Source organism: Neofelis nebulosa, chromosome 2 (genome assembly GCF_028018385.1).
Source record: "Neofelis nebulosa isolate mNeoNeb1 chromosome 2, mNeoNeb1.pri, whole genome shotgun sequence".
NCBI classification, from domain to species: domain Eukaryota; kingdom Metazoa; phylum Chordata; class Mammalia; order Carnivora; family Felidae; genus Neofelis; species Neofelis nebulosa.
The window spans coordinates 138,685,980-138,711,457 of NC_080783.1; the positions used below are offsets into that span (position 1 = coordinate 138,685,980).

The 25,478-nt window shown below is 34.6% G+C and overlaps 1 protein-coding gene across 1 annotated transcript in view; it reads left to right on the forward strand.

The window, feature by feature from the left end:
- DPYD (dihydropyrimidine dehydrogenase) overlaps positions 1–25,478 on the forward strand; it is an 863,407-nt gene that overhangs the window by 16,996 nt on the left and 820,933 nt on the right. The window contains exon 2 of the mRNA XM_058695679.1: positions 24,683–24,793. Within this exon, the coding sequence (XP_058551662.1) occupies positions 24,683–24,793 (111 nt within the window). The remainder of the gene's footprint in view (positions 1–24,682; positions 24,794–25,478) is intronic.

The following is a 25,478-nucleotide window of genomic DNA, read 5'->3' on the forward strand; positions in this document are numbered from 1 at the left end:
TCGAGCCCCGCGTCAGGCTCTGGGCTGATGGCTCAGAGCCTGGAGCCTGCTTCCGATTCTGTGTCTCCCTCTCTCTCTGACCTTCCCCCATTCATGCTCTGTCTCTCTCTGTCTCAAAAATAAATAAACATTAAAAAAAATTAAAAAAAATAAAGAGGTGGGATTGAACTTTATCTGAGGGGCAAAAAGAAATAACAGATGTATGAGATACAAGTGTTGTTTAATGACATTAAGTTTGAAATCCCTATTAGATACCAAAGTAAAGATATCAAGTAGTCAACTGGAAATAAGTATCTGAGGTTAATAAAGAAATCATAGCTAGAGATGGAAATTGGGGAATTAGTGATACAAAAATGATGTGTAAAATCCTGGGGCTGAGTAAAATCACTAAGAGACAGTGTAGATAGACAAGGAGTTGGAGATTTAGGAGGTTAGAAGAAGGAAAAGTAGCCAGGAGGCCGTGGTATCACAGAAACCAAGGAAGGAGGAAAGAGGTGGTATAGTCAACTCTCTACATTGCTGTTGAGGGGTAAAATGAGGGCATGAAAGTTTCCTTTTAATTCAGTAACATGGAGAAATTATGAATTTAATAATAACTATTGGAGAAAGAGGCCCAATTTGGATGGATTGAGAAAGGAACAGGAGATAGAGAAGTGAGACAGTGACACTAGAAATTTCTGGGGTAAAGTTTCACTCTAAAGAGGAACACAGAAATTGGGAAGTAGCTGGAGAGGGAGAATAGAGCATGGACATATACTAATGGAAAGAGATCCAATAGAAAGAGACACCACTGTTGAAGGACATAGAAGGGATAATTACCTGTATAAAGAGATTCTTTTGGTGAAGGGGAATAGGATTGATAATATAAGCATTAGAGTCAGATGTATGGCAGAGGCGTGCTATAGTGGGTGGTAGGAAGAAGAGGGAGTTCCCATCTGACAGTTTTTAGTTTCTCAATAAGAGTGTGAGGCAATAGCATTAACAGAGGGTAAGAGGAAAACAGGATATACATTTTAAGAACGGATGAAAATATGAATAAACTTTCTGGAAAGTGGGAGAATGAAAGTAAAAAGGAATTATAGTAGGATTGTTAGGCAAGTTTGTTTTCCAATTGAAATTTGTTAAGAAATTAACATGAATGTGATTGTGGATTCTTCTAGCCACTTTAAAAAAATGTTTATTTATTTTAGAGAGAGAGAGAGAGAAAGAGAGAGAACAAGCGAGCAGTTGAGGGGCAGAGAGAGAAGGGGACAGAGGATCAAAAGCAGGCTCTGTGCTTACAGCAGAGAGCCTGATGTGAGGTTTGAACTCTCAAACCATGAGGTAACAAATGGCCTGAGCGTAAGTCGGCTGCTTAACCAATTGAGCCACCCAAGCTCCCCTCTTCTAGCCACTTTTAACTGCTTGGGTTCAGACAAAGAGTAGTTAATTGGGTTAAGATTTACTTGGGCAATAACGTTGGTGTGAGAGAAGGAATAGAATTAAGGTGTTGTGAAGAAGTCATAGTGGTGGATCATGGAATCTAATGTGAAGGAAGTCAGGATAGGAAAATGAGTAGTGAGAATGCCAGATGTGATGTGCTCAATGGGTTCGTGGCCTCAATAAAGTCAAAGAGTTGTTGGAAGTTGGGAGAGTATAAAGGTGGAAGAGGTGAAGATTAGAGTGGTGTGTTTGAAATAAAGCTTTTGGAGATGGTGTGATAACTAATAATAAAAAGGTCAAGAATATAACCAGGAGAGAGGGTGTCTGTGGTGGTGTGGAAGGAAAAAAAATATTGGTGGTGAGATGGTTGAGTAAGGAGCAGATGCTGGATGGTCCAGGTGGCTGCTGAAGTCATCAAGATTGCTGTAAAGAACAGTGGGGTGTGAAACAGAGAACTTGATTTAAATTCTGAGTTTGGATAGAGGGTGGTGTGGTGACAAAGGAATTGATGGATAACAAGAGCACAGGTATAAGGAATAGAGCACAGAGGAAAGATGATGTGAAGATATATGAGGAAAGACAGCTATGTGATTACAAAGGGAGAGGTTAGAATAATGTCTCTCTAAGCCAAGGAATGAATGCTGGGGATTTCCAGCAAACACTGGAACCTTGAAGTGACAATGAAGGATTTTCCCCTATGGGTTTTAGAAGGCATATGGCTTGGTTGACACCTTGATTTCATACGTCTATCTTCCAGAACTGTAAGATAATATATTTCTGTTGTTTTAAGGTACCCGATTTGTGATATTTTTTTTTTTATGGCAGCCCTAGTAAGCAAATATAGATTTTGGTTTTCAATTGCAAAGAAGCTGTAATATTTGTGGAAGGGAAGAGAGGAAAGGAGGGAAGATAGTTCAGATGTAAGGATAGTAAGCTGGTGATATCTAACATTTGTAAGAGAAGAGACCTTTATTACATTCAAATTCATAGTTTAAGGAAGTAATTAGGGTTAAATGTCATATTTTAAAGAGTTCTAAATATGCTATTTAAGTCCTAGTTTTGGCACTTTTTAGTTTTGTGAACTTAAGTTGATTTCCCCATCAATGAAATAGAGATCATGATTCTTTTCCTATCTACCTCATAGTGCTTTGTTTGGAACAAATGAATTGAGAATAAATGCAAATGTAAGCTGGTATTATCATAAAGTTGTTTAATTTATAGACATGTATGGTTCTTATTTGAAAGGAAAAGATGTTTATTATCAAATATGGCAAAGAACTACATAGATAATTTTTAAAATCCACAATAACATTGAATATATTTTTTCCAAAGCTTAGGTTACCATTTAATTTTGTAAGTAATTATTAAGTACTTGCTGTATCCTAGGCACTACATTAAGTATATGTGGGGACTGGCTAGAAAGATAAATGTGTCTCTCCTGAATGAGCTTATGATATCAGGATGGAAGATGAGGCAAATTCACAAATAACTATATATCAAGATAGAAAGTAAAGAGTGCTTTGGGGTGATGGTTCAGAATTATGGTGTTAGAATTAAAGTCTACATGTTGTAAATTCAGATTCATGAAGCTTAATGATTTACTTTTACAGTGTTATTTTGATATTATTTAATAAATAATAAAGAAACTCATGTAACTTTTGTTGCAGTCTCCTCCCACCTTCACTTTGATCTCTAGTAATTCAAGGACCAAAAATGAGTTAGGTGTCTCTCTTTAGAGACAGGAGGAGGAGGGCTGCTCTGGCTGAAATGGGTCAGGTGTAAGATAGGTGTAAGTATAGGGGCTCGTAGAGTTAGGTTAAAGAGGGATGAATGTGAGTCTGTGCACTCACAACATTTTTTTCCTCTTTTGCTTTACTTGTGAACATGTTTGCAGCCTTACAAAAATGCATCAGTTTCAGAAATGTTGAAAGCAAGGGCATAGAAAGGTTAAACGGTTTGATTAGAGTCAGTAGTGAATTGGAAACTAAAAACTGTGAATATGAACCCAATTTTACATTGCTGTTTATTCAGACATTAAAATACATGACAAGAAAATGAGGAATCAAAGAAGTATGGGAATGGAAGTCCTTCAAATGTTACCTCATTTTTTCCCACTGTATGCATTCACAAAATTTCTCAATAAGATATTTTATAATGGATTCTTCAAGGAGTCCTTCACATGTGTAAATGAACTAAGGTATGAATGGCTTCTAATCCACAAACCAGATGGTTGCAGTGGAGGGAGCCGATGAGATATCATCAATCACTTCTCAATATGATGTCAACTGACCAGTTTTGACCTTTTCCAGGCTACTTTGACCTCTGACAGGACATATTATTTGTTGGAAAAATTAGGAAAAAGAAATAGGCACAATGGGCTAAAAGGCTAGAGTTGGTTTGGGGTATATATATATATATATATATATATATATATATATATTTCCTTCTATAGTTTCTGTACATTTAGGTATGTGTTATAAACCTGATTCACTGAGGACATTTTACATTCTACTGTGTAACAATAATATCACTGTCAAGACAACCAGTTCATATTCGAGGATTAAAAATGTAATTAAAGGGTATATCTATGACTAATTCATATTAACTTAAATTAAACCTTGCCCCTTTTACATTTTTAGTGCCATACAATTTTGAATTAATTATGTCATGGCAAATACTTAGAGGTGCACATTGTAGAATCATAATTTGCAGTGCAGTGTTCAATACAAAGCAGTTTGTCTAGTTCTCAGTTAATCTGAAAATGAAATAAATCAAGAATCTGTGTAATTATGTAGTTTATCAATTTTAAAATAGTATACCTGTGTAAAAACCTATGGCTTAAGTATATTTGATAGTTTGATAACTTACTTTTTGGGTCAATTTTTCTGGGGGAAAATTAAATTACATTGACTAGTTATAAAAGTTCATATGTTCTTACTGAAGCTCACCAGTGTCTTTTAATATTCATGGAAACTACTTTAGATTGATAAGGAGTTTTGAATTCCTTCCATTATTATTAAGGTGTTATCACTGAAACATTATGATTAGCTTGCCTGCCCAGTGAATCTTGTGGATCTCTGAATTATCCCATTGTTTTAATAATGGCATCTTTAAATGTTGTTTAATTTTTGTCAGTATAATGCAGTTTACTGCATTATAAATCAGTGTAATATGCAAAATAAAAAGAAAAAAATAAATTAAGAAGAGCTTTTAAGGAAAAGCAATGGTGCCCTTTACTCTTCTTACCAGTGACACACTGGTAAACAACTAATTGGGAGTGAAGAGTAGGAAAGCCCTGATTCATAGTGTTTGCTAATTACCATGGGGTAAATATCTCCTCTGTGGCAGATTTTAAGCCCTGAAAATGTGGAGTTTGAAAGAGATATTAACTCTCAGCTCCCCAGAGCCCATTCGAGCTGGCTCTAGCACACCTTTGACTTCTCTGCACCCCTCCCCATCTTCTCCCAGCTCTTTTTTTTTTTTTTTTTAGATGCAACACTTGTAGCTATTTCTGTTTTTAATTCCTCTACTAGTGCAATTTCACTTTGTATTTATCAGATTTTTGGATATTTTCCTTTTTGTGTTTGGCAATTTGCCTAGCAGTTTTGGAAAAGTACACTTATTTTTAAAAGGACACTTGAGGTTTAAATTTTAACGCACTAAATGGATTTCTGGTTTCCTCTCTTGTAGTTTAATTTAAATGACCTAATAATGTGCTTGAAAGTGAAAACAATGAATTGTAAGCTACTACTAAGAAAAGTTTACCAAGGAATATTTTTAAAAAGATATAATTGATCCTAAACATATTGCTATGTTAATGATAGAATTAGTTTAATAAACATGAGACATTTCCACAGCCTTGCCTATGTTAGATATTATTTTACTAGACTAATATATTTTGCCTGTTTCAAGCTTCTGGTTGTAATGGAAGCTTTACTTTGGAATAGATGCACAAATTCTAAGAAACACCATTTAAATATTTTTTAAGTTATCAAATGGTTCATCCAGTTCCATAATCTGTATTTTTAGGATGGTTAAATTAAGCTTTAATTAAAAAAATTTTTTTTATTCTTTCCCATAAAAATATGTGATGTTCATTGTAACAAATTTTAAGGTAAAAGAAATCTGAGATACTGCATTCTTTGTGATATCATTAAACAAATTGTATCTAGTCCTTTGAGTTTTTATTTCACTTCATAGTAAATACTACAAGAGATCTGTTAATCATCTAGCCTTTGCTTCCTTAAATCTTAGTGTGTAAATAGCACAAATGTTGCTCAAAATCAATCCTGTTATGTAATTATGTAGCAAACTTGTTAATTTCCATCACAGAATGTCTTCCATTAAGTCAAATTATCTTCTATGCCAGCACAATAACCTTAATTACAGCCTAATATCTATCATCCTCGAGAAAAATGTTTATACCTTTGAACAAGTTTAAGTGCCAGTAAGGCTTATAGTAAGTATGGATCTATATAGTGATGGGAAGTGCCTTTTATCAAACACCTGGAAGTTATTACAGTTATTTAGATTGAAATAGGGAATAATAGCTGATTGTTTCCTAGTGGTATGCCCTATTTAAGGATAGTATTAAAAGGTAAATGGTTCTGTTTAGTATGCTTCTTTTACAAAATATTCTATGAATAAAGTAATAAAGAAATCTCACTAGAAGGTGAATGCTACTAATTTAATGAAATTATTACTCATTGCACAGCAATGTAATTCTGCTTAAAATTTATTTTCAGTATGAATCTGTAAAAGGACAGCTGAAGTGTAAGAAGCTTTGTATTGAAAGTGATGGTGATAATTTACTCATCTTGAGATTAAGAGTATTTTAATGCAATGGAAAACTTTTAATGCTTACAGAATTATTTCAAATATAGGGATTATGTAATCTTTCCTGTGGAAATAAAAGAAATCTAGCTTTATCCAATAAATCTGAAACACTGAACTTCTGAACTGTTATGCCTCTTTTAGATATGGTTTCCAACCAGAAGTAGGGTCAGAGGTGATGTGAACTAGTGGATAATTCAAAATATTTGAGAGTACCTTCGTAGTAGCATTTGTATGAGTGTGGTGATGTAATGGAGTAAGGAGTCTGTCCTGATTTTTTTTTCAAAACTTTTTTTTTAACGTTTTTATTTATTTTTGAGACAGAGAGAGACAGAGCATGAACAGGGGAGGGTCAGAGAGAGGGAGACACAGAATCTGAAACAGGCTCCAGGCTCTGAGCTGTCAGCACAGAGCCCGATGCAGGGCTCAAACTCACGGACCGTGAGATTGTGACCTGAGCCAAAGTCGGCCGCTTAACCGACTGAGCCACCCAGGCACCCTGGAGTTTGTCCTGATTTTTATTGCCCTTTATTTGGGTTGTGTTTTCCACTATACTAGGTCTTTCCATAAAAGGAGGTCCCTTATGGTCCCTTATGGTTCTAACACTCTAAGGAGGTGCAATTCAATTAATTGCAAGCATTCTTTACACTATGCCTCATACAAGGTGCTGAAGATATTGAGATGAGTCATAGCCAGTCACTATATACTCAAAGTCTAGTGGGGCAGACAGGCACACATACAGAAAATTTTAGACGGTGTGGATTTCATTTGGAATACATGATCTAATAACGTATGTGAAAACATTTTGTACATTGAAAGTGTCAAGCATATAATTTCTATTATAATGGCAGTAGTGTTACTTGGCATTTCTGAGATATAAACTGTATTTTTGGGACTAGAGCATCTGTGATTCCTTCACAATTAAGGAAGCTTTTCTGATAAGATGTCTGGACTTAAATCAAATCCAACAATTGAAAGACACTGAAACATGCTATATTTCACTGTCAATTTTTTTTAGCTTATATATCATTTGTAAATGCCATCAATATTTAAGTAATGTGCCAAAAAGAATTGAACCTTTTTTTTTCAATTCTAGTTCAAGAGAACTAAGCTAGTTCTCTATCCCAACTTTTACTTTCTGTGATTACCGTTTATAGTCATCAGTTTTTCTTGTAATCTCCAAATTGTTGACCCGGGAGGTACATTTATTTTTCTGTCTATTCACAGCCTGTATTTATCATCATCGAGTCCTGCTAGAGCTTTCTTAACAACATTTCTAAGATTTGCTTGTTTTTTTTTTTCATTTAAATCAACAACACATAAGTATTGTGTATCAGGAAATTTGTTAGATGCTGTGGCTAATGGGTAGATGATAGACTTGTCTTTAAGTCTGATTTAATTCAGCTCTTGTTTACATTGTATCTGCCCAATGAAAAGCTTTTTTCAGTATTTACACTGAATATACAGCAGTCCTTAAGTTCTATACATTAAAATAAATATGAAGGTATTATTATTGTAGATAATACAATGGATTGTAAATCCATAGAGGAAGTGCAGAGTAGTGATTAACAGTATAGAATCTGAAGCCAACATAGTGGGTTAGGATCTTCTTTAACCTTCTCATGATTTGGTTTCGCCTGTAAACTGCCAATAATAATACTAATGACATCATAGGATTCTTGTGACGATCAACTTGAAAAACACTCAGAAAGGTGTCTGGCATACTGGAAGCCCTTGTTCAACATCAGCTATTATAAACAATCATCCAGTGCAAAAACATTAGAAAAATGCATCTAAGTATTTTTGTTTTTTTAAATGAGACATTATACAATTTTGAGAAAAAGGAGTTAAACTGTATTCCTATTTGAAATATGTATAAGGCTGAGAACAAATCCTGAAGTTAAGTCAGAGAATACTGATAGAGATAGGTATATCTTGAGAGTACAGAAGTGTGTTATCTGCTACAGCCTGGTAGAAGGGGTTTAACACAGTCTCTTTGGGAGTGTGGATTGAAGGGAGAGAGTTGTATACAGGGGATAGTTATGGAAAGTTTCCAGAAAACAGTTAATAAAGGAACATCAGGTAAATTTTTATTCACATCATTGTGCCACATTGTAAAAAATTCATGTCAGTTAAAGTGGAGAAAGCTATTAGCAGTCAATCAATGGAGATTAAAATGAATCATTTTTTTTCTATGCTGGCACAACAAAATTTCCATTGATCATTTTTTGAAATGAGTAATTTTTGGTTTAGGATTTTTGACATTTTGATGGATTTCAAGAAAAATACTAACTTATGCTGATGTGATTTCCCATTTGTCTTTTAAGTACATAAGCCAAATGCTTTCTTTATGACATTTACATACACTCTGGCTCGGAATATTTTCCCTTGTTGATTGGACTATCAGGGCTTCCCATACCTAGTTGGCTACTAGAATCACCTTGGACACTGTAAGAACCAGAATATGAGGCGTATTATAGGGAAAGTAGTAATGGAAGTGGCTTAAACAAGGCAGTAATTTATTTCTCGCTCATGTAAAGTCTAGAGAGATGTAGTATAGGGCATGTGACACCTTTTTCTTGTCAACAGGTTTCTTTTAATGTTTATTTTTATTTATTTTGAGAGAGGAAGAGAGCACACACAAATGGGAGAGGGACAGAGAGAGGGAGAGAGAGAAATTCCCCAGCAGGCTCTGTGCTATTGGCATGGAGCCTGGCATGGGGCTTGATCCCACAAACCATGAGGTCATGACCTGAGCTGAAGTCAAGAGTTGGTCACTTAACTGACTGAGCCACCCAGGCACCACTTTTCAACAGGTCTCTGTCTTTCTGTGCTGATATCCTCAAGTGTACCCCATTATTCAAGTTGGAAGTCAGAGCTCCAAAAGAAGGGAGGAAGGGAAAAAGAAGTGTGATCCTTCCTTTTAATGAGACTTCCCAAAAGACCCAGATGTCCAAATATATCTTACTGGCTGGCCCTTAGTTGAATATAAAAGTGAGTGGAGATATCACTTTGTTGCCATTTTGAGAACTTTTCTATAGTTTTTGTCAAACTTAACTTTTTTACAAAGTTAAGCTGTGTGGGAAGGAGTGGCCATTAAAATAAAGTACTCCTGTCTCTGCTTCCACTTCTGCTCAAGGTGAATTAATAGGGAATTGTTTTACATTTTGTTTCTGGGGTTCCCAGGACCAGTCTCAGGCTCACTGGCTCACTAGAAGTACTCAAAGAACTCAGAAGGTTTTATATTCATGGTTACAATTTATTACAGTGAAAGGATAGATTAAAGTCAAAGTCAATAAAGAGAAAAGGCACAAGTCAAAGTCTGGAGGGAATCAGACACAAACTTTCAGGTATTCTCTCTCGATGGAATTATATGAGACATGCTTAGTTCTCTCAGCAACAATGTATGACACCATGGATGGAGTATTCCAGCCAGGACAGCTGACCCAAGGCTTAGTGTCTAGGGTTTTTATTTGGTGTTAGTTATGTAGGCATAGTGCTTCAAGCTTTAGACCACCAGAGAAAAATCAGATATTCATCATCAACCACACTGTTAGCTTAAACTTTCTAGTTAGCTGGTATAGCGTGGTTCAAGGCTTCAGGCATACCAACACTTTTGTCAGACAGAGTGTTGCTAAGAGTGGGTCAAGAGCCACTTCTGAAATAGGCCTCTTTTGGGAATGTGCAGAATTTGAGCAACTCAGGCCTACTGCCTTAACCCTTTCCTGCACACATTTCTACCCGAAACAGTAAAACAAAATAAATGAAACATATTAGACAAAATTCAAGAGTATTTTTAGGACTACAAAAACATCCCCCACCCACGAAAGTGAAATCCACAATACTTGACATCCAATTAAAGATTACCAGCTATCTTTGAAAAGAAGTACACAATAAAACCCATAATCAGGATAAAAATCAATGAACTGAAACAAATTCAGAACTGACAAAATTGACACAGATGTTAGAATTATCAGGGGACATTAAAACAGTTATCGTGATTGTATTCTGTACGTTTAAAAAGTTAAATAGAGACACAGAAGGTAGAAGAGTCAAACTGAACTTTTAGAAATGGCAACTACAATGTCTAAGATTGAAAATACACTGGATAAGATTCTAAATGGATTAGATATTATAGGAGAAAAGATAATTAAGTTAAGACACAGAAATAGTAGCCATCCAAAATGAAACACAGAGAGAAAAAAGAAAAGAGTTTTCTTTCGTGAGCTGTGGAACAACTTCAAGTGGTCTAATATACATATAAATGGAATCACCCAAGGAGAGGAGAGGTAGAGGGGTGGGAAGACAGAAGACACATTTGAAAAATAAATCCATAGGTCCAAGAAGACCAATGAAGCCAAAACAGAAGAAACATGAAGAAGACTACATTAAAGCACATCACAATCAAATCGCTCCAAGCCAGTGGTAAAGTAAAAAATATTTTGGGGCACCTGGGTGGCTCAGTCGGTTGGGCTTCTGACTTTGGCTCAGGTCATAATCTCACGTTAGGTGAGTTTGAGCCCAGCGTCAGGCTCTGTGCAGACAGCTCAGAGCCTGGAACCTGCTTTGGATTCTGTGTCTCCCTCTCTCCCTGCCCCTCCCCCACTTACACTCTATTTCTCTGTCTCTCAAAAATAAATAAACATTAAAAAAAATTTTTTTTAATCTTCAAAACAACCAGAGGGGGGAAAAAAGGCACACTAGGTACAGAAGGACAAAAATGAATTCCTTTTTGGAAACAATGCAAGTGAGAAGATAACAGAGTAACATATTTGATGTACTAGAAAAAACAAAAGCAAAAACTCTCAACCTAGAATTCTATACCAATGAAATTAGTGTTCAAAAATAGAGGTGAAGAAAGACTTTCAGAATTTGAAAGACGTTACCAACATCAGACCTGCAATGTAAGAAATGTTAAAGGAAGCCATGTCCTTCAGACGGGAGGAAAATGATACCAGGTAGAAATATGAGTTTACATCAAGGAATACGAAACTGCAAAAATGGTAACTACATGGATGAATGTATGATTTTTACTTATTTTTTAAATCTCATTAGAAGCCAATTGACTATTTAAACAAAAAATACATGTAGTGTGGAATTTTAACGTATGTAAAAGTAAAATGAAACATGGATAAAACTTGAAAACATTGTGCTAAGTGGAGAAATAAGAAAGGCCACATAGTGTAATTCTGTTTTTGTGTCATGTCTGGAATAAGCGAATCCATAGCAAGAAAACACCCAATTAAATAGTGGGAAAAGTACCCAAATAGACATTTCTCAAAAGAAGATATATATGCTCAACATCTCTAATCACTAGTGAAATGCAAATCAAACCACATTGAGATATCACCTCACACCTATTAGGATGGCTATTATCAAAAAGACAAGGTAACAAATGATGGCAAACACGTGGAGAAAAGGGAAACTTTGCACACTGTTGGTGGGAATGTAAACTGGTACAGCCATTATGAAAGATTATGGATGTTCCTCAAAAAATTAAAAATAGAACTGCCATATGACTGAGAGACCCTAGATCTGGGTATATTTCTAAAGGATAGAAATCAGCATCTGAAGAGATACCTGCACACCCACATTCATTGCAGCACTATTTGTAACAGCCAAGATATAGAAACAATCCAAGTTCCATCAGTGGATGAATGGATAAAGACACACACACACACACACACACACACACACACACACACACACACAGGAATATTTAGCCATAAAAAGAAGGAAATGCTATCATCTGAGACAACATGGATGAATCTGGAGGACATTATACTAAGTGAAATAATCCAGGCATAGAAAGACAAATAATACATGATGTCACTTATACCTTGGATCCAGAAAAGTCAAACTCATGGAAGTGGAGAGTAGAACGGTGATTTACAGGGGTTGGGGTAGAGAAAATGGAGAGATGATGGTCAAAGAGTACAAACCTTCATTTATACAGTATGAACAAGTTCTGGAGATCTAATATGTACAGCATGGTGATTTTAGTTGGTTAATACTCTATTGTATACTTAAAATTTACTCTGAATAGATTTATAAATGTTCTCCCAACAAAAATGAAACAAAACAACAATAAACAAGCACAGTAGCTGTGAAGTGTTGGTTATGTTAATTAGCTTGATTGTGGTACTCATTTAATGATATACATGTATATAAAACACCACATTGTACATCTTAAAAATATAATTTTTATTTATCAATTATATCTCAGTAAACCTGGAAAAAGGGAATAGACAGATCTGTAGTGTCAAAAGTAGATTAATGGTTTCCCTGAAGCTGGGAGTTTGGGGAAAGTGGAAAGTGACTGCTAATGGCTATGAATTTTGTGGGGGCATTGATGAAAATTTATAATGATGACTGTGGCACAACTCTGAATATACTAAAAGCCATCGAATTGAACACTTTAAATGGGTGAATTGTGTGGTGAATTATATCTCAATAAAGGTATAAAAATTGAAAAAAGGCAGTAAACATGAAAAAAAAATGTGTAAGGACATAAGCACAAAGAGAAGTACTGGGCAGTGTGATCATCATCAGAGACTTGGCAAGAGCATTTCCAGTGGTGACAGAAACAGAGACTTACTTGCAATGAAGACACAATGGGTGGCTGAACATTTCTCTCTTTGTTCCTCTTAGATTAGAAATATGCATGCATTCCTCTCTGAAGTGTTTTTGCCCTTTTCTTATTTATTAGCATTTTTTTTGTTTTCTTATTAATTTATGTAAGCCTTATATATACTAAAGAGACTAAAACTTTGTTGTATTTCTTTGATAAATTTGAGTGATACAGTTCAATGAGTGTTCGGAATTGGATTTCTGAATTAGGATAGGCAGTCAAATGTTAATATTTAAAGTCCATTCCAATTCAAATATACTAAATCCAGAAGCCCCAAAGTAGATGCAAAGAGTTAATTTTATTTATCCTTGGAAGGAAACCAGTTTAGGTCAAGTAGTATTTAATTATAAATGAAGATTAGTACAAGAGGCATCATTTCTTTATATCTTGCTTTAGGTTTAAATTTAAATTATTTAAAGTGAGATATTAATGCCTATAAGTTGGAATGCTCCTAGGTCATTTTTGTTAAAGAATTGAAATACAGTATCTTGATCTGACTTCATACTGAATATTTTCCAGTACCTAATACTGCTTTTTAAATGGAGACCATTCTCTGTAGGCACTCAAAGGGCATTAATTAAGAATATAAGATATCACTTGTTAATTTAGAGAACAAAAGTGGCTTAAATAGTAATTATGTACATGAATTTTATATTATTTAAAAATATTATTTAATATGCAAAATTGTGTCTAATAGAACTGTTTTTATTTCAGATATAGATTCAATTTCTCCTTCTTTTAAAAACTTTGCATTATAAAAACAGTATTTTTTACATATCATTAAAAATCCTTTCAAACATGATTTTTGGTAGGTATGTATGTCAAGCTATATACAGACACTGTAGGTATAGGTATACTTGACTGTAGACAGACTGTAATTTAACTTTTCTCTTTCTGCTAGGTATTTTCTGGCTTTTTATTGTTGCAAAAAAAAAGATCATACTTTCTCTTAATGGAGATTGCTTCAAGGATCTCCTTTTTATTTTAAAGATTACTAGATACACTTTTTTGAGGGGGGAGACAGAGGAAGAGGGAGAGAGAGAATCCCAAGCAACGTCCATGCTCAGATGGAGCCCAATACAGGGCTCTGTCTCATGACTGTGAGATCATAACCTGGGCCGAAATCAAGAGTCGGATGCTTAACTGCCGAGCCATCCAGGGTGCCCCACTACATATAAATTTTTAAAAACATAAGTCCTCCAAATATAGCCTTTCCTAGACTCACCTTCTGGGTTGAGCACCTTGCAGCACGAACGTACTCAAACCACTTTATTTTTATTTTGGCGTGTCTGCTGTCTCCAGTGGTCTGCAGCTTCTTTGTTGTAGGGACCATGTCTTTCACATGTTGGAAGTGTCTGTGTTGTATAATAAAATCCAAAATTTTGTCCTGAGAACATTTGAAGAGCAGAAAACAAGTAATTCATTTGTTTTCTTGTCAGAACTTGTTGCTGACTTTATATTACTGCAGATTTCAAGGTTCAGTCCAAAGTGTTTCACTGCTGCTTCAGCAAGTGAGTTGCATGATTAAACCCTTCACTGAAAGTGAGGAAAACACTGACTTCCCATTTTGGAGAAGTTAATGATTATATGGCTTAAAATTTGTATAACTGCTGACAAGTACTGAATGGTGTTCTCTTTGTCCTCTGCAATAGAATGAACACTAAGAAGAAAACAGAATTCTATTTGATTTGGCAGCATTAAAGTCATTTTATTCTCCAGTGGAAGTTTCTTGCTGCTTTTTGGTGTTATTGTTCTGCTAAGAAAAATTTTCCATTAACAGTGTTTTTATTGGCAAATTTTCACTGATGAAGTATGCTTGGTTTTGAGGACGGGGGATATATAAAATATATCCTTGCTTTTGAGGGTTTTAGTAGCCAGTTTGATGGGAGACTGGCATATATATATGTGTATATATATATGCACATATATGCATATATATGTGTATATATATATATATATATATATATGAACGATTACTTAATATATCATGTGTAGCAAATGAATGACATTAGTTTCTCTACAAGTTTGTGGATACAATCTAAATGGAAAGAGGGACAGTGCTTCTTTAATTTTGGAGGAAATATTTCATAGTTATAACTTAAAAGTTATCACTTAAACTAACATAAAGTGGGTGTATCCTACATCTAGAGAGTGATGCCAGCAGAGGTATGGATGTACATACACTCAATAAACAATGCATAGGTGAGGTGAAGATATGTTCAAGTAATAGGTGGGCATGAGGCTGTAATAGTAAGGTGATAGTTTTTATTTGTATTATGTATGTAATGGGGAGCCATTTAAACTTTGTGTGTGTGTGCACACACACATGCATTTATATGTGTATATGGGGACTGTCATATAGGAAAGAGAAGAAAGCACAGACTTGAGGTGAATAGTTCAATAAGGAGAGTACTGTTCTATTACAATCCAAACATTCTGCAGTAAGGATCTGCAGTAGGTTGGAGAAATAGGAAATACAAAGGCAGCCCAGATGTGACTAACACTGACTGGCATTATGTGGGTTTAAGGAACAAAAGAAGTAGTTGTTATTGACTGACACAGTATGAAGACTATTTTACTAGAGAAGTGGTGGTATTGGCAGGAGTCAAATGGAGTTAAAAAATTGAGGGAGTAGACAATGCATTATTTGTGGTATTAAGGAATTGAGATAATGATAGAACATACAAGTGGACTATTTGGCATCCAGTGAAGTGGATGACTGTAGATCAAGGCAGAGATCTCAGGGTTTGGAATATAGATATAAAATTCAGCTCTAGAAAAGTAATCATTAGTGGAAGGCATTTAGTAGAGGTTCAAGAACCCTTAATTGTTGTCAGGAGGGGAAATGGAAGTTACAAAAGTAAAAATAGTGAATAGAAAGAGTGGTATTCATACCATGATGTCAGGGACTAAAGCAGATGAGTTTCTGGATAGAAAAGTGAATTAACATAGTATTGAATACTCTGTAAAAATAATGGAGAATTAAGAATTAAACCAAGACCTTTAGGGGCACCTGGGTGGCTCAGTCGGTTAAGCATCCGAGTTCGGCTCAGGCCATGATCTTGCACTCCGTGAGTTCTAGCCCCGCGTCGGGCTCTGTGCTGACAGCTCAGAGCCTGGAGCCTGCTTCATATTCTGTGTCTCCCTCTCTCTGACCCTCCCCTGTTCATGCTCTGTCTCTCCCTGTCTCCAAAATAAATAAACGTTAAAAAAAAAAAATTTAAACCAAGACCTTTAGCATAATAATAAGTGTTTTCACATGTTTCATTTTCTTGGTTATATTTCAACTTCCTAACTCGCCATACACTCTGTTCCATTCTTACCCTTCTCAAAAGAAAATGTATCTTATGATGATCCTTCATTCTAAGAAATCCAAAAAATTCATAGATCATTTAAAAAATCATTTTAGTTCTTATTTTTGATATAAGTCACTTGGTAGTCCATATGTTCTCTTTTTTCTCTTATTCACGTGGATGAAGGGCAACTAGTCAATCTTTGATTTATTACTTTTTTGTGAACATGAAAATCATGGTACTTATTCAATTTAGTTAATTAAAATAAAATCAAAACTCAGTTAGCCAAGACTCTATTTCCTTCTTTCTTCTTAAATTTTGTTTTCCAGCTTTTCTGTTTGCTGGCCAGTATTGCTTATCTTTGGCATGCAGGTATACACTTAACATCTCTTGAACTAAAATGACCCTTGGTCTTGTAAACACAGCTCTTTTGAAAGCAAGTGTATCTTATCCATAAATGTTAGTAGATTAAAGGTAAGTCATAGTAGTTTTCATATTAATTAAAAAGACTCTCTAAAGCTTATTTTACCTTGAGACCATTTTCTGTAAAGCAAGTTTGGGGATAAAATAATTATTCGTGAATGAAAAAGCATAAATTCTAAAATATGAGTTTTCATAAGTACCCAGTGAACTGGTGAATTTTTTTTTCTTTTATGGTAATGTAATAATCCTTATCAATTTTGTCCCTTCTTAATATTTTCTTGGATTTATATATGTAGATTCATATATATATTCAGCTCTTGCCAGCACAAAATGGTATTTTAGCATGGATTTTCATAGTTACGTCTTTTCGAAATACTGTATTGGCTTTTATTTAAATATGTAGTGGATGGATATTTTGTAACATTATATTAAGTAAACAGTTTATGAATAAAGTAGTGAAATTTTTAAAGAAAATCACTGTAGTATAGGTTCTGATTTAAAAAAAATTTTTTTAGATGTTTGTTTTTGAGAGAGAGACAGAGACAGAGTATGAGTATGAGTGGGGGAGGGGCAGAGAGTGAGGGAGACATAGAATCTGAAGCGGGCTCCAGGCTCTGAGCTGTCAGCACAGAGCCTGGTGTAGTGCTTGAACTTGTGAACAGTGAGATCATGTAGGTTCTGATTTTTCAAAATATGTTTGATATCACAAGGTGTTTGCATATGATACCTTATTTTCTGTTTTTATAATGAAAATATATGGAGTATATAAATTAGTATATATATTATTAATGCTTTGATATTCCTATGGCTATTGTTAATTTCTTTGTTAATATTGTTTTTATTTTATCTTTAAAATTTAAGCAAGCCATAATATTCTGCTTTTGTTTATTCTGAAGTTTCTTCCATTTTTTAATTGAAGTATAGTTGACATATAATGTTACATTAGTTTCAAGTGTACAACAGTGATTCCACAATTCTATATGTTATGCTATGCTCAACATAAGTGAGCACATCATCTGTCACCATACAACACTATTACAATACCATTGACTCTATTCCCTATGCTGTACCTTTCATCCCGGTGGCTTAATTACTTCATAACTGGGAGCCTGTGCCTCCCACTCTCCTTCATCCATTTTGCCTATCAACCGCCCACCCCCAAGGTTTCTTCTTGACTAAATAAAAATGGAAACTCAATGTGGTACCATTTGCAATCTTAACATAAAGCTATTTTTTAAGTTAATGCCCAGTATTTACAACATTTGCACAGTTCCACAGACAGTAGAATTTTTTCCATGACAATTATGGACTAAATGTTTGTGTCCCCCTTAAATTTTGTGTGTTGAAGCCCTAACTTTCAGTTGATGTTATTTGGAGATAGGGTCTTTAGGATGTAATTAGGTTAGATGGGGTCATGGGGGTGGGGCCCTCATAATGGGATTAGTACATTTGTAAGCAGAGACCCAAGAGAGATCTCTGTTTCTCTATGTCCTATGAAGACAAAGAGAGTAGGTGGCTCTCTGTGAGCCAGGAAGTGGTCTTTCACTAGTAACAGAATAGGTCAGCATTTTCTTGGAACTCCCAGCCACTAGAACTGTGAAAAAGAAATATCTGTTGTTCAAGCTACTCAGTCTATGAGATTGTTTTATAGCAGCCCAAGCTGACTTGTAGAATACAATGTCTATGTCAGAATTAGTCAGCACCTTTGGTATGTTCTGTTTTATATTAGGAATTGTGAGATTAATATCAGATGTGTAAGTAATGGTTCTGTGTTTGAGTTCTCAGTCTTTTCTGAAAGACAGTAAAAAGACATTTATTCCATTTAGAGAACACTGAGGTGCCTCGTGTGTGGTGTGTATAAGTAAAGGAGAGTCACATACTGGGCCTTGCAAAGTCAGACAAGAACTTCATGTGGCTGACCTTCCTTTGTTGAGTAAGAGTGACATGATGAATGGGATGTTTTAAGATGTGTAAACTATTTTATTTGAGTTAACTATTTGCTCAGTATAAATGAATCAAATTTCCCAGGCAATATGACTAGCATTCTGAAGAGGTTCATTCATTTCTAGTTGATGAGTTTTTTGATGTTATAAATTTATCACTTTTGGTTCAACCTTTCTCTGGAAGGAAATGTAATGGGAATTCACCTATAAACATATTGGGACAAAGGTCCATGAGTTATATACTGTTGTGTGTATTATAAAATGATATCTGCATTTCTGTTTATATGTAATGGATTTAAAACATCTGTATTTGAATTTCATGACCCTTCCATGCTGCCATTTTAATTTGTGAAGAGCATATTGCATTTTCAGGCAGTCTGTCTTTGAAATTGTGAGCTTAGGGAACAGATAAGTTCAGGACCAATGATTTGGTTTCACCTGGATACAGCTCTTATTTTTTTCTTACTCTCTCATTTATAGTTACCTTTTCACCTGTTGCCTTCATCTTTTTCTATATTCCTGTACTTAAAAAAATGATTCCCTTTTATATATTCAAAATTGGCAGTACAAGAGCATGCATATACATTGGTTGAGTGGAGCCTAAAATCTAGTTCTGTCATATACTGACGACAGGTAGTAAACACAGCATGCACCTTCTAGACTGTTTTATGTATCGTCTTATTTGACTCTCAAAACAACCCTGTGAAGAAGGTACATTGCTAATCACCATTTTATTGTTGAAGAAGTAGAGGGATTGAGAGTTAAATAACCAGCAAAAATAGTAGAACTAAGGCCTAAGCCCAAATTTAACCTCAAACACTATGCATATTGCTCAGCGAATACTTAATGGAATGAAAGTTGTAAGTTTTAGGACTGTCATAGACTCCTTTCTTCATTGATTATTAACTGCAGTGACTTAGACATTGTATATAAAAGGAAAATTGGCCTTTGTGTAGAGCTAGTAAAATGAACAACAAAAAAAGTTACTTGGAAAGATATTCCAACCTAAAAGAAATGTCAAGGTTGGCCAAAGAGCAGAGTGCATTAAAAAAATAATAATAATAATTAAAATATGAGAGTCCTTTACTAGGCCTGCTTAGCATGAATTTCTGAGGTTTTCAGAAGACTTCAGAGTAATCTTGAGTGTGGGAACAGGATGCAGAATGAAGCTGCATTCACTCCTCTTCTGCTCCCAACCCAGGATGAGACTGATCATAGCAGTTTTGAGCTTATCCAAGAACCAAGGACACCTTTGTAAATTCCTAAAGATACTTACTTAAACTCACCCTACACCATGACTAATTATGGACATTGGAAAGGGTGAGATAATTGGTTGAGATTGGGGCTTATAAGCAAGAGACTGGTAAGCAAGTAAGTAATGAAAAGTTCAGATCTTCATTGAGCAACATTTGTTAGATTGTTAGATGAAGCAACAAATGCTCAACAAAAGCATTAATCAATAGATAATTCTGTTTTCCTGTTAGTTGAGAATATTTACTGGGGAAAAAAAGGAAGCACAATACAATGTTTTATTGAAATGAAGATATTTATGCCAGTTATGAAAAAGAGAAAAGCATGATTTTTTTACTTTTATTTATATTTATTTTTTATTTTTATCTGATGCAATGGGCAGTAGGAGACAACTTATGGAAGACTCAGGAAAAGCCATCAAAGACAAAATTTAAGCATAGTTTAAATAAGATAAAATCTAATTTACCAAGTTCAGCCTGTAAATCTGAAATGTCAGTATGTGTGTAACATGTTAATGGCTCAAAATTATAGTAATGACCAGGATTGAAGAGGAAACATTTATTTATAATTTAAAATGCAAAGTGTGAGGGAAGCTTAATGATGCATTATGTTTAGATAACTGATACTGTGATATAAAACAAAGCCACATTTTTAGAAAGAGGACGTGTTGGCCAAGTGGCTTCTTACAGTTGTAATTCAAGCTCAAATAATACTGCTGTTTTGATATTTTTAAGCTAAGACTTAATACTTTTATTTGTGAAGTGAGGGCCTGTGACTGTAGTCCATCTGGGCTCCTCTTTGTGCCCTCTATAGGAGTAAAGAAAAAGTCTCTTCAGATGCATAATTCTAGTTTGTATGCAACGCTTCCCAGCATAGTGTTGATAGACAACACAGTGGCAACACATAACCTTGCTTTGATCTCACATGTAAATCTGTCTTTGGATCATATTCTATCATTTCTTAAACTAAATGAAATAGTATAGTGAAATTTTCTTAAATTCTGTTTTTTTTTGTTTTTAGTTGTTTTTTTTTTTGTCTTGTTTTGTTTTTTGCCTTTAGAATCACTAGTACAGTTTTATTGTGTTACTAAAAATGATTGGAAAAACCAAAGGTCAGATCCTTTGTGTGGGAGAAAATCCCCCTTATAAGTAATATACCCCATATCTGAAAGGCATAGTAGGCCTCTTAAAATTCTGAATTTATGGGAGAGGGAGCCCTGTGACCTTGTTAGGATCTGTTTTTGATCATTTCTTAGGATGAATGCAATTTAGAACTCTCCTGGATTATTCTGCCAGCTATTCAGTTGTTGATGATATTGACTTTTAGTTTTAAAATGTCTTTGCTTTAGAAAATTGTTTTTAACAGCCTTCAACCACTTATATTTTGAATTTTTATGTTGTATCACTTTTCATTTGGGACATTAAGTCAAATTCTTGGTAACCATTCTCCACAATCCAATTTATTTTTACCCAAGATCCATTGAATTCAGCTCACTGCCTTTCTGTAAAAGGTTAACCCAATATGTCATGTTATGTTATACTTTCTACTCATGCTATATAAAAGAAAAGTTACTGTGATAAGCAGCCAATAAATTGCATTCAGAATGTTTATTCTTAAAAATTACATTACTATGCTGACATAGATAAACATAATCATTCATCACAATATGGATTGTGAAATAAAAACTAAAATAAATGGACCCATATTGCCTGTTACCTAGTGTTTTTTTTTTCTTTAAATGTTGGTCACAATAACTACCTTTAAAAAATGTCATCTTCTTATTTATCAGTTTGAATTAATGTATGAGATTAGTAATGGTTCAAGCTTGAATAACTACACAAAAAACCACATTTATTGTATAATAGGAAAGTATTTTCAACTTTTTTTGTATAGAAATGAGGTTATATTTTTAAATGTTGGCTCTTATTAATATGTTGTTTTGGCATTATTTCATCATAAGGAATAAACCATTTAAAACTCATAGCTCTATTTGGTGTTTGTTATCCAGAAGACAGAGACATCTAAATTGGTAAATTTTGAAGAAATCTCATGTTCATCATGTATAGGAATTACTAAAAATAATTTTCACTTATTTTGGGCTAATAAAGTAAGTCCCAGGGATGTTTAATAGAGTGAATACAGCACACAGTGAAACCTGCTGAATGTAGTATTTGGTGATTATTTATTTACTTACTTGATAGCAGCTTTATTGAGGTATAATTCACATACCACACAATTCACTCATACAAAGTATAGAATTCAAAAGCTGTTAGTGTATTGATAGTTGTGTTTCTATCACCACTGCCAATTTCATCAGCCCAGAAAGAAACCATGTACCCTTTGGCAGTCATTCCATTTCTCCTTAATCCTCCAACCCCTGGTAAGCACAGCCTACTTTCTGTCTCTATATATTTGCCTATTCTGGACATTATATATAAATGAAATCATATGATATGTGATATTTTGTAACTGGCTTCTTTCAGCATAATATTTATGTTCATCTATGTTGTTTGTGAATTTCCCCAATTTTTTCTGTTATTGATAAAAATTCCATTATGCTTGAAGAACTACTTCATATGATTTTAAAATCTATTGAGGCTTCTTTTATGGTTTAGCATATGATCTGTCCTAGAGAATGTTTTGGGTACATCTGAGAAGAGTGTGGATTCTGCTGTTCTTGGGTAGAGTATACCACAGATAAAGCTTTGTCTTTGTGTTGAATCTGATACCTGTGCCCTTTGGAAGGCAGATTCTGTTTACTTTTTTTCTTGTGTGGGTCACACAATCCTGTTTTTTTAACATCTTATAACTTTTTTTATTTATTAAAAATTGAACATTTTAGATAAAATATTGTAGCAATTCTGGATAGTAGCCTTTCTCCCCTAAAATGGGGCTTATTGATGTTTGCTTATTTGTTTAGTGACTTGATGCACTATTTTAGGGAACTCTATTTCTCCCAAGACGTGAACCTCTGATTGTATTTGCATAAAGTGAAGTCTTGGGCGTATGCACAATAACTCTGGGATGCTAATGGTTTTATCAGGGCTTTATTTGCCTTTTCCCCTATTTTTTTTAAAACTGCCCACCTCTGTTGGTATTACACCCAGCTCTTGGTTTCTACTGATTGCTGTCTGATTGCTCTATTATTTTTGACAATGTCCTGGAATGTAAATTACTGCACAGTGTGAGTCAATTAAATTTGGGTGCCTTGCAGGAATAGTTTTTGAAGTGAGTCTTTGAGGTTTCTTGTGATCCTAGGGGAGCTGTTCTTAGCTATTTCTTTCCCTGGTTCTCTCTGGTAAACTGTCTGCCTTATGATTTAGTTTATTGCTCTCATGAAGCTATCACCCTCCTCTTAATTGTTTGCCATCAAACTATTTACTGTTTTTGAGAATAGCCATAGGCTTGAACTTCCCCACGTACTAATTCTAATAAAGTCAGTTGTTTTAGGGGGAGCTGCCTGTTCTTATGACTTGCCTCTTCCCCTGCAAAAAAAATCTCTGAGCCACAGCTACAGAGCTAGGGGTGGTTTAGTGGCTTGCTTTTCCCAGATTGACACTCCTGTGTTGTGAGCAGAGCACTGGTGTAGGCAGTACCTTCTGATCTCAGTTTGCTTCTCCTGGTATATTAACTCCAAACCTTGAATAAATTAAGGTGAGGGTGATTAGTTCTCCATGTAATTGGCATGTTTGCTGCATGTGAGGTAGAACCTCTGCTCTATGAGTGGGGACTAGGTGAAGCAAGGGAGCTCCTGCCTTCTCAGCTGCACTCTCTGGAGTTTAGTTGCTGCATAGTGGGTTGGGGGTGGGGGTGGGGGAATGAGAAATGCTAATAGTCTGCCCTTCTCTGGGAAATATCATACACTCAACTGGAAGCTGGGGGCAGATGGACCTTTGTGTTCTTGGTTGCACTCACCTGAAGTAGAATTTCTGTTTACTGAGCTGTGGCATGGTGGAGGGGTGGGCAGGCCATTCTTCAAATGCCATAGACCTTCACTGTTTTTACCAATTCTTAGTAGATTTTTCTTGAGCAAATGTTTCTTCATTTGCTATTTGACTTTCAGATGATTTCTGGAGACTTTGAAGGATTTTTATTTTTACTAATTTTTATCAGTTACATTTTGTTGGGGAATTGATCTAAAGAAGTCTTCATGCTATCGTTTTGGAAGACCTCTGGTGGTTTTCTTTTAAATACTCTCTTAAGACAGTACTTTGAAATTAATTCTTTATTGAGTTTTTCAGGTGACATTTAATTTATTTGCATACATAGTTAAAAAGGTTTTCTCTTCTGCTTTTGTATATCACAAAGCCACGGTAAAGCATAGTCTTTTTTTGGGTAAATTTGAATGTAAGCTTAATACAGAGAAGAACTGAGTTCTAATTCAGTCCCTTTAGTATATTAATTGTGAGATCTCAAATAGGTTACTTAAGCACCTTGAATGTATTTGCTTATCCAAAATTTTGAAATAATAGTAGCTATTATTAAATTAAATTAGGTAATGCATGTGAAAGCAATTTGTAAATTCTAAAAACTTAAAATGGGGAGTGTTGTTATTACATGCTCAAATAAAATCTGCATCTTTTATGATTTCATTCTCATCTAAAAATACTATGTATAAAATTTATCTTAAAGAGTCTTCAGTATGGTTTATGTGATTTTTAAATCCTTCATATTGTGATCAATAAGTATTCTTATAAAATCAGTGAGTATATCACCTAGCAAATGATTACTTTAGATAAGCTTATGGTGGAATTACAATAGTAGAAGGAGAAAACAACATGTTCAGTATAAGTCTTTGGAGTGAGTGGTGAGTAATCTTAAAATAAAATTTTGATTTTTTTTATATGCCAACATAGATGTTTATATGTTGTTTATACTGTCTTCAGAGTATCCTGGCTCTAAATCCTCGAACACAAACTCATGCAGTGCTGCGTTCCACTTCAGCCAAGAAAGTAGACAAGAAACATTGGAAAAGAAACACTGATAAAAACTGCTCTGTAAGTACCACTGATAGATTGTTTCACATGGAAAATAATCTCATCCTATACATTGTAGAACAAGATTTTACATATACTTAGAAATACAATTAAATATGTGTAAAGTACAGCTGTAATTTTTTCATACTTTAGATATTTTTTATTTGAATAATCTCAAAAATGTTTTTAATTTTACTGCTTGAAAATCTATTGAAACAACTAAGAAATTATATGTTTAGTGTGGTGCCAAAATTTATTTTTTTAAAAATCCGTAAACCTTCTCTTAAAATTCTTTTGTAAAATCAAAAACACAAGGAACAATAAGTGTTGGTGAGGCCGTGGAGAAAAAAGAACTCTCTTACACTATTGGTGGAATGCAAACTGGTGCAGCCACTGTGGAAAATAGTATGGAGGTTTCTCAAAAAATTAAAAATAAAATTACTATATGATCCAGTAATTCCACTACTGGGTATTTACCCAAAGAATACAAAAACACTAATTTGAAAAGACACATGCGCCCCTATGTTTGTTGCTGTATTATTTACAATAGTCAAACTATGGAAGCCCCCCTCCCCAGGTGTCCACTGATAGAGGAGTGGATAAAGATGATGTAATATATATATACATATATATACATATATATATATGTATATACACACACACACACACACACACACACAATGGAATATAGAGAGTATAATGCTAA